Source organism: Cervus elaphus, chromosome 5 (genome assembly GCF_910594005.1).
Source record: "Cervus elaphus chromosome 5, mCerEla1.1, whole genome shotgun sequence".
Classification (NCBI taxonomy): Eukaryota; Metazoa; Chordata; class Mammalia; order Artiodactyla; family Cervidae; genus Cervus; species Cervus elaphus.
Genome location: NC_057819.1, coordinates 27041591 through 27050713, shown reverse-complemented (window position 1 = coordinate 27050713; position 9123 = coordinate 27041591). Strand labels below are relative to the sequence as shown.

At 49.4% G+C, this 9123-nt stretch overlaps 1 protein-coding gene across 5 annotated transcripts in view; it reads right to left on the bottom strand.

Moving 5' to 3' along the window:
• Positions 1-1202: 1202 nt before the first annotated feature.
• LOC122694014 (splicing factor SWAP) overlaps positions 1203-9123 on the bottom strand; it is a 79227-nt gene continuing 71306 nt past the window's right edge. For 4 of the 5 annotated variants that reach the window (XM_043902130.1, XM_043902128.1, XM_043902129.1 and 1 more), the window contains 3 exons: positions 3374-3529; positions 1855-1927; positions 1203-1521 (listed from right to left, as the gene is read on the bottom strand). In XM_043902130.1, the coding sequence (XP_043758065.1) occupies positions 1456-1521; positions 1855-1927; positions 3374-3529 (295 nt within the window). In that variant the 3' untranslated portion in view covers positions 1203-1455. Of the gene's footprint in view, positions 1522-1854; positions 1928-3373; positions 3530-9123 lie in introns of those variants that run through there. The other variant, XM_043902131.1, reaches the window with a different exon arrangement.

The window sequence follows — 9123 nt, the reverse complement described above, 5'->3', positions numbered from 1 at the left end:
CTCCATGGTACCTGTGTGTGCAGGTGACATCTGTTCCAGGATGTCCGGTGTGGCTGTCACGTGGGGACTATTCAGACAGCAAGAAAAAAAAGAGGATGCCCCCGACATGCAAGCACTGGGTCCACGCGCCAGGCTTCTGTCTGTTGGATGGTGGTGGCCGGGCTGGGGCCTTAACTGCTGACAGTTATAGGCAGCCCGTCTCATAGGCAAGCCCGTAGGACAAAGTACAGAACTCCGCATGCAGTGGCCACCGCCATGTGAAGGGACAGGTGTACGAGACCCTGACGTCATACGCGTCCACCCGGCAGCAGGACCACAGCCGGACGGGGAGTGGGTCCTCGCCCTCAGCTCTGCATGCACCCCAGGCTCGGCGCCCCAGCCCCGTCCTCCTCCGGCCCGACCTTGGACAGTTGGTTCCCAGGGGTGTGTCGTTATCTTCCTGACTGTCCTCAGCAAGACCCCTGGGAAGGTGTCTGCTTTCTGAGAAGGAACATCTAAAGGATCCATTTTCTGGTTCTGGAAAATTGGCAGAACCAGGATGAATTCTGACTTTGGCACAGTGCGGAAACTTCTTACTGGGAGGAAGAACTTCAAACCATGGACAAGAGACGGCAGGCCCTCACTGCTGGTGCTTTAAATGAGACACAGGCGTCTGCGCACTGCCCGGGGCCTAGGGTCCTCTGCAGAGAAAGGCCCACGTGACACAAGCAAGCTGCCCTCTCATGGTTGTGGCTGAAGCCTGCAGTGGGGTGAAAATGGGCGGCTGTTCTAATGCTGGGGGTCGCCAGGGGGCCAAGCGAGCAGGGTTCAGTGAAAGGACAGCTTCAGCGCCATCCATCTGAGTGAACATGGAGGACACAGGTGCTAAAGATAAGAACCCACCCACACAGCGATGCCCCGCCCGGCGGAGGGGCCTCCAGGCGGCTCGCCTCCCCTGCTCTGTGGGGAGCGGAGACGGCAGTGGCCCTGCGCCCGGTGAGGGGAGTGCTGACCTCTGACCACAGGTGGGGGCGCAGGAGCCCGGGGTGGGAGGTGTGGTGGTTGTACGCCTGGGGAGGGGTGTTGCTGTCAGACTGGCAAAACCAACAGCCATCCCCACGTCCCCTGACACCCACATGACAAGTGTTAGAGGCCAGTGACAGACGACAAACAGTAAAAAAAAAAACTCACAAGCCAGACAAGGAAGAAACTGCCCATAGTTACTAGCTAAAAAAGGTGTTTTCTTCCCATTTTATTTGATAATACATTTTCACAGAAACATGATATTATTTACAAATATACAGGTAAGAGACTGCTGGTCAAAAATCTTAAACTGAAAATGTCATCAAAAATTAATTTACAAAACCCGCCAACTGTCCAGGAGCCCTGGGGGGTGGGGTGGGGGGGGAAGGTCTGTGCAGGTCGGGGCTCTCTGCTCTGCCAGCTTCTGGAGCCCAGTCGCCCGAGGCCCGTGTCTCAGGAGGCACTGGTCTGCATGTTTTTGGAAGCTGCTAGCATCGCTCTTACTTTGGCCATGAGGTCCTGTGTGAGGAGAGATGAGGTGAGGTGAAGACACAGGAGACTGGGGGCGACGTGCTAGGGGTCATGGATGCGCTCAGGGCAGGGTTCCGTCCCAGCCCCGCTGCTGGGACCTGAGGCGGTCTCATGGGCTCAGGGCCCAGGAGTCGACCACACAGGCCCACCCTGGGAAGGAGGAGACAGGGCTGCCCAGAGAGGGAAGCTCAGGGCTCAGCCACCCCGCGACTTCCAGACAAGAAGCCCAGGACCCCGTCAGCACCCACAAGAGGAGAAGGAAGTGAAGGCTAGTCCCTTCACAAAAAGACGGGAGCGAAGAGAGACCAGCTCCCACCTTACCTGAGTGATTTTGCTCTGCACGGAAGAAACGATGGCTGAGGAGATCTGACCGTCCTTTTCCTGAGAAACTCCCCTAATGCAAAGAGAGAGAAATCGGGGGCTTAAAAATACTTCAAGCCAATTTGTTTCCAGTATTTTTAAAAAATAAAGCAACCTTATAAATGGATGTATTTTACTTGTCTATTTTATGTAACAGAAATTTGAAATATTTCATAAAATGTAATCTAGGAGATCAGTCCAGGGTGTTCACTGGAAGGACTGATGCTGAAGCTGAAACTCCAATACTTCGGCCACCTCATGCGAAGAGCTGACTCATTGGAAAAGACCCTGATGCTGGGAGGGATTGGGGGCAGGAGGAGAAGGGGACGACAGAGGATAAGATGGCTAGATGGCATCACCGACTCAATGGACATGAGTTTGAGTAAACTTCGGGAGTTGGTGATGGACAGGAAGGCCTGGCATGCTGCGCGATTCATAGGGTCGCAAAGAGTCAGACACGACTGAGTGATTGGACTGAACTGAACTGAATCTAACGCAAAAGATATTTTCATGTAAACATCATATAAGACACATTTAAAAGAAGATGAAGAGAAGGAGGACAGCACAGAGAGCTGGCATGCATTCCCAGAACCTGACCATAACCTGAGTGGGCGCCTCTGGGCCATTTTTTGGACTTTTGGGGGCATGGACGTGACACACAAGTGATGATGGAGTCTGTACTCAGTTTCACCTTTGAAGAAGCCACAGCTTAGTTTTTGATTCACCCCAAGTGAGCTATGGTCTCTGCCACTCACCCGCCAGTTTTGGGGGAGATGGGCCAAAATTCACACTCATGGAAACAGTGGGTCTACAAGCAGGAGGGAACATGATCCCAGCACCCCTCTGGGTGGATGGGTGGGGGCGGCTTTATGAAATGGTATTGTCTGGCAGATGCCTCCCAACAACCAGGGCAGCCAGTCCTTGGGGAGCCACCTCGTGGGCATGGGGAGACCGTGATGGTCAGTGTGGACTCCCATGGCCCTGCAGCCCTTGTGCTCAGGAAGTTTCACCCCGTCTGCTCCGGCTTAGAGCGAGCAGTGGGATGACAGGGGTTCTGGGGCTCATCAACCGTGCACTCCTGTGCCTGCTCCCTTCCGTGGTCACATGGGGCTCCGCAGAGGGGGCGACTCCCACCCCACACGGCCTGTGTGAGGACAAAGGCACCATCATCAGGGAACAGCTGCTGCCACATTACATCTGAGGCAGGTGCTTCCCCAGGACTTGGCGCCCAGGTCTGGGAGGCCCCACACCTGCTCCCAGGTTCCCTCCGCCTCACGGCGGGGGTGGGGGGCAGCCCAGGGTGCGGGGTGCAGGAGGCGGCCTAGGTTCTCTGACCTCTGTGTCCACCTTCAGCTCACTTTGGGCCTGAGTGACACACAGGAGGGTGTGGGGGCAGGGGTCTGGGGGTTTGCCAGTGCGCCCGTCCCCTCTCAGCTCCCCTGCGTGGCCCCGAGGTCAGGGTGGGTCAGGGAAGAGCTACCTGGAGCGCTCCTGGCTGGAGCCCCGGCTCTCCACAGGAGAGATGCTGGCCGAGTGGCGGCGCGCGGGCTGCTTGCTCGGGGAGGCTGGCTGAGATCCGGCCTTGGACTTGGTCCGTGACCGTGAGCGTCTCTTCTTCTTCTTCTCGTGGGGGCTCCTGGAAGGAACGCGGTGTTAGACAAAGGCACAGCGATGGCTCGGAAGGAGTGCTGGGTGTGTTCCAGGAGAATTCGGCAACTTCCACCTTCTATACACATTAACTCTTTTTAAGAACTATGTATCTTTAACTTGAAACGGGGATGGGTGTAACAATATAAAAGCCATGCAAGAAGTGAAATGTAGACCACCTTTGAGACAGAAGTCCTGAAGTCAGATGCCTGTGGGTTTACAACACGCTCAGCACTTTATCTGCATTTAAACACCCAAGATAAGCAACTGAGTGCTGCTTATGCCTCCTGTTCATTTATGCTGACCTAATGGGAATCTCCAGCCAGAAATGGAAAATCATTAAAAGCAAGCACTGCGAGCACGAAAGCTCAGCGTGTCCTTCTGGCCGGAGGCGGACAGCCCCCCGGGGCGGCCTGCGCTCCGCTGGTCCCTACAGCCAGTCTCGCTGACCGTGGCCCACATGCTCCGAGTCACCAAGGCCTGCAATTCCACGTCAGAAATGCGCCCCCCGCTCCGTCTCCCCTTTCCAGACCCTTCCCCTGCCCAGAGGAGACGATCCCTGAGCTTCCCGAAGGTCTCATGCTACATCCTGCCCTGTGACCCTCCTTCCCATGCCCCTAAAACACCTCAAGAAAGAGGGAACATGTGTAGATGGTGAAAGCGTGGAAGTGCAGACGGGCGCTGAGCCCCTCCTCTGGGCTTCTCCTGAAAGGCCACCTGTTGCCAGGCCTTGAGAAGCCCACCCCGGCACACAGCACAGGGGCCTCCGCAGCCTGCCCTCTTGCTGTGACCGAGCATTTCTGGGAGATTCTTTGCAGACATAGGTCACCGTGAATTTCATGAGCCTGATGCCCAAGCTGTGCAAGGTGCCAACTGGAGGGTGGATGACAGGCTCCCAGTGCTGTAGTGACCCCTGCAAATATTTATTGCTCTAAATATGGACACCCCCGGCCACCGCCTGCATAGCTCAGACTCCTCTCGGCTCCTCAGGACTCAGGCAGCCTGCAGGCTCTCCCCAACCTGCAGAACATCCCAGGGTCTGTCCTCACATCCTCTCACCATTTCACCTGCCACCCGACCTGTCACTCAGCAGGGCATTTCCCTGGTGCCCCATCTGCCTTGGTGGCAGAGTGTGGGGTCCGGGCAGGGCCACCCCGGGCACTTGAGGGGGCTCGTGCTTGGGTCCAGGCCCCGGATAGGCTCCGGGGGGCCCCCTGGCGCAGCAGACGGCTGAGCCAGAGAGGCAAGCTGATCTCCCGTCTGGAAGGGCACAGCTTTCTGGCTCTGCCTCAACCACAGCACCAGGGCCTGGCCCCGGGTGGTGACAGCCTGGCGACGTCAGCTGCGGGAAGTGTCCCCCAGCGAGCTAGGCTGTGGGCAGGTGGCCTCTGTGCAGGCCTGGATGAAGAGAAGTGGTCGAGAAAGAAGAGGCTGTTCCTGGGGTGGACGCACAGAGGGGGAAAGTGCATAATACCACAGGCCTACTTCCTATACTGCAGAGGTTTTGTGAATTTTTGTCTGTAAACACATGCCTAGGATTTCAAAGGAAGCAGGGGAAAAAAAAAGAAGTGACTTCAACCCCAAATCTAGCTAAGCTCCTGTGGCTGCCGATATGAAATAAAGGTAGGTTAGCAATCCTGACCTGTAAATCACTACAACTTGATCTCATAACAAAACTTTCCAAGTGTTTGCTTAAGGAATTAAGTAATCTAATTATTAATAGTATTATTTTAAATTGAGGTGTGCTCTGCATCCAGCAAAATGCAAAGGTCTGAAGTGCTGTTTGTTGATTCTGGCAAGTTGCACACATGGTGAAACCCAGAAACCTCTCAAGATCAGGGACATTCCATCATCCAGAAGGTTCTTCCACTGATGACCTGCCATCTGCACCCCCTTCCCTCCCTCACAGAACCCACTGCTCTGATTTCTAGCACGTATTAGGTTGGTGCAAAAGTAATTGCGGTTTTACAATGCGGACCTTTGCTGTTTGACAATGGAATACATTTTAAATAGATGCAGTTTTGTTATATACATCATTTTAACACACATTTCTTGCTTTATGGTTTTTTTTTTGCTAATGACTTATTACTTACTGTTTATATTTATTTTAGAAATGATGTGAGATAAACAGCAAATTCGAGTGATTTTCTTATTAGAGTTCAAATGGGTCATAAAGCATCAGAGACAACTCACAACATTAACAATGCATTTAGCCCAGGAACTGCTAACAAAGGACAGCGCAGTGGTGGTTCAAGAAGTTTTGCAAAGGAGATGGGAGCCTTGAAGATAAGGAGTGTAGTGGGCGGCCATCGGAAGCTGGCAACGACCAACTGAGAGGATCACTGAAGCTGATCCTCTTACAACTACCCGAGAAGTTGCCAGCGAATTCAGTGTCTACCATTCTACAGTTTTCTGGCATTTGACACAAATTGGAAAGGTGAAAAAGCTTGATAAGTGGGTGCCTCATGAGCTGACTGCAAGTCAAAAGCATTGTCCTTTTGAAGTGTCACCTTCCCTTATTGTACACAACAATGAACCATTTCTCGATCAGATTGTGACATGCCACAAAAAGTGGATTTTATACAAGTGGCGACAACCAGCTCAGTGGCCGGACCAAGAAGAATCTCCAAAGCACTTTTCAAAGCCAAACCTGCACCAAAAAAAGGTCATAGTCACTGTTTGGTGGTCTGCTGCTAGTCTGATCCACTATAGCTTTTTGAATCCTGGTGAAAACCATTACATCTGAGAAGTATGCTCAGCAAATTAATGAGACGCACTGAAAATTGCAACACCTGCACTGGTCAACAGAATGGGCCCAATTCATCTGCACCACACCCAACCGCACATTGCGTAACCAACGCTTCAAAAGTTGAACAAATTAGGCTACGAAGTTTTGCCTCATTCGCCATATTCACCTGACCTCTTGCCAAGTAATTATCAATTCTTCAAGCATCTCAACAACTTTTTGCAGGGAAAATGCTTCTGCAACCAGCAGGAGGCAGAAACTGCTTTCCAAGAGTTGGTTGAATCCCGAAGCACAGATTTCATGCTACAGGAAGAAACAAACTTATTTCTCATTGGCAAAAAAATGTGTTGATTGCAATGGTTCCTATTTTGATTATACACTGTATGAATCTGCCTTCATACAGTTTAGGCTTTCTCCTGTTAACCGATACCTGAGTTGTTTCCAACTTTTGGCAACTGGGCATTTGGGGGCAAATGTTTATGGGGAGTGGTCGCCTGGGACTAGCAGAATTGGGCCACGGAGCAGTATATGTGTAACTCTGTAAGAAACTGCCAAACTGTTTATCAAGTGCTGGACCACCCTGCCCCCGCCCTCAGCTACGTCTCAGGATTACGGCTGCTCACACGCTTATCAACACTTATTAGCTTATCGACACTTATTACGTAATACCGGGCTTGCTTATGTCAGTGTAAAGAGTACCGCATTGTGGTTTTAATCTGCATTTCCCTAACAGATGACTAATGGAGCTAAGCATCTTTTCATACGCTATCTTCACTGGCTATTTAAATATATTCTTTTTCTCATGCACAGTATTTATTAGTTGTTTATTTATCAAGAAAAACTATTCCTTAGCCCAGATATTCACAGTTCATACTTTAGGAACACAGGTTAAGTGACAAACTACCATGGAACTCAACCCAAAGAAATTCTTTTACATTCCAAAACCACTTTGCACTCTGAAAGACACCAGCCTTCCTCATCTCCTCCAGATCTTTTACGGAATCACAATTTGTGTAGGAAACTGCATATGCCTTCTTTCCTGATTCACCCACAGCACACTTGAGAGAAAAACTCAACTCCCAGGCACACAGTAAATGCTCCAGCAATATGAAGTCGCAGATGCTTGACCAGAAGGCTGTGCATCCAAGCGCTCATCAGAGAACTGGAAGCCATGGTAGTTTTTCTCCTTGACAGCTCAACAACAATGTCCTTCCAGACTGATGGAGACGAGGACCTTAAATATGTTCTGTCATGAAACGTCTTTTCCAGCAGTCTGCCCCTTTTCTATGGGGTTGTCTTTTTGGTATTGACACAGGCCTTTGTCAAAGATACACACTGCAAATATTTCTCCCCATCTGGGGCCTGTCAATGCAGTTTCTTTTTTTTTTTTTCACTATATCAGCTTTATTATTTTATTTTTTTAAAATTTTTTTATTTATTTTTTTTAAATATTTTTTTTTTTTTTTCCGATCCCCCCTCCCACCTCCCTCTCCACCCGATTCCTCTGGGTCTTCCCAGTGTACCAGGCCGGAGCACTTGTCTCATGCATCCCACCTGGGCTGGTGATCTGTTTCACCATAGATAGTATACATGCTGTTCTTTTGAAATATCCCACCCTCACATTCTCCCACAAAGTTCAAAAGTCTGTTCTGTATTTCTGTGTCTCTTATTCTGTTTTGCATATAGGGTTATCGTTATCACCTTTCTAAATTCCATATATATGTGTTAGTATGCTGTAATGTTCTTTATCTTTCTGGCTTACTTCACTCTGTATAATGGGCTCCAGCTTCATCCATAATGCAGTTTCTTAACTGTGCCTTTTGAATGAAATTTTTAATTTCAATGAAGTCAAATTTATAACCTTTTCCTCTTATGGTGGAATTTTCTATATCCTCAAGATTCTCTGTCACTTCATTAAACGTATTCCTTTTTTCTTAAAAAAAAAAAGAAAGAAAAAAGGAGTGGTTTCAGTTTTCACATTTAGGTCTGTGATACATCTTCAGTTAAACTTGGTATATGGGGTACAGGTCACTGTTCTTCCATTTTGATATCCAGTTATTTAAGCAAATTTTGTTGAAAAGACTTTCCTCACTATACTGTTTTGGCTCTTTACCTCTTAAAGGTGTACAGTACATACTGTCTGATTTGATGAAGCTTTCTAGTAAGTCTTGATTTAGCAGTAAAAGTCTTCCAATTTAGCTTTCAAAGTTTTTTCTTTTTTTTTTTTAAATTTTCTTTTTGTTTTTGGCTGCGCCGGGTCTTTGTTGCTACATGCAGCTTTTCTCTACTTTTGGCGAAGGGGCTGCTCTCTAGTTGTGGAGCAGGCTTGTGGCTTCTCTTGTTGCGGAGCACGGGCTCCAGGGCATGAGCTTCAGCAGTTGTGGCTCGTGGGGTTAGTGGCTCTGTGGCATGTGGGATCTTCCTGGACCAGGGATTGAACCCGTGACTCTGGCAATGGCAGCAGGACTCTCAACCACTGGACCACCAGGGAAGTCCTCAAGGTTTTTCTGACTGCTAGTCAGTTTGCCAACACCTACAAGAAGCCCATGAGAGTTTTGATTGGGACTGTATTGGATCTACAGATCAATTTGTGGAGAAGAGCGTCTGACTGATACCGAGCCTTCCAATCCATGAATATGGACTTTCTCTCCATTTCTTTAAGTTTCCTAAACATTTTCTCTGAAATGGTTTACGGTTTTCATTGTAAAGAGATTTTACACATTTCCTTACATTAATCCATAAGTAGTTTGCTTTTCTGATACTGTTATGGATGGTATTGCTTTTAACTTCATTTTTAAATTGTTTCACGCTAGTATACAGAAATAAGAGGTTCCTTA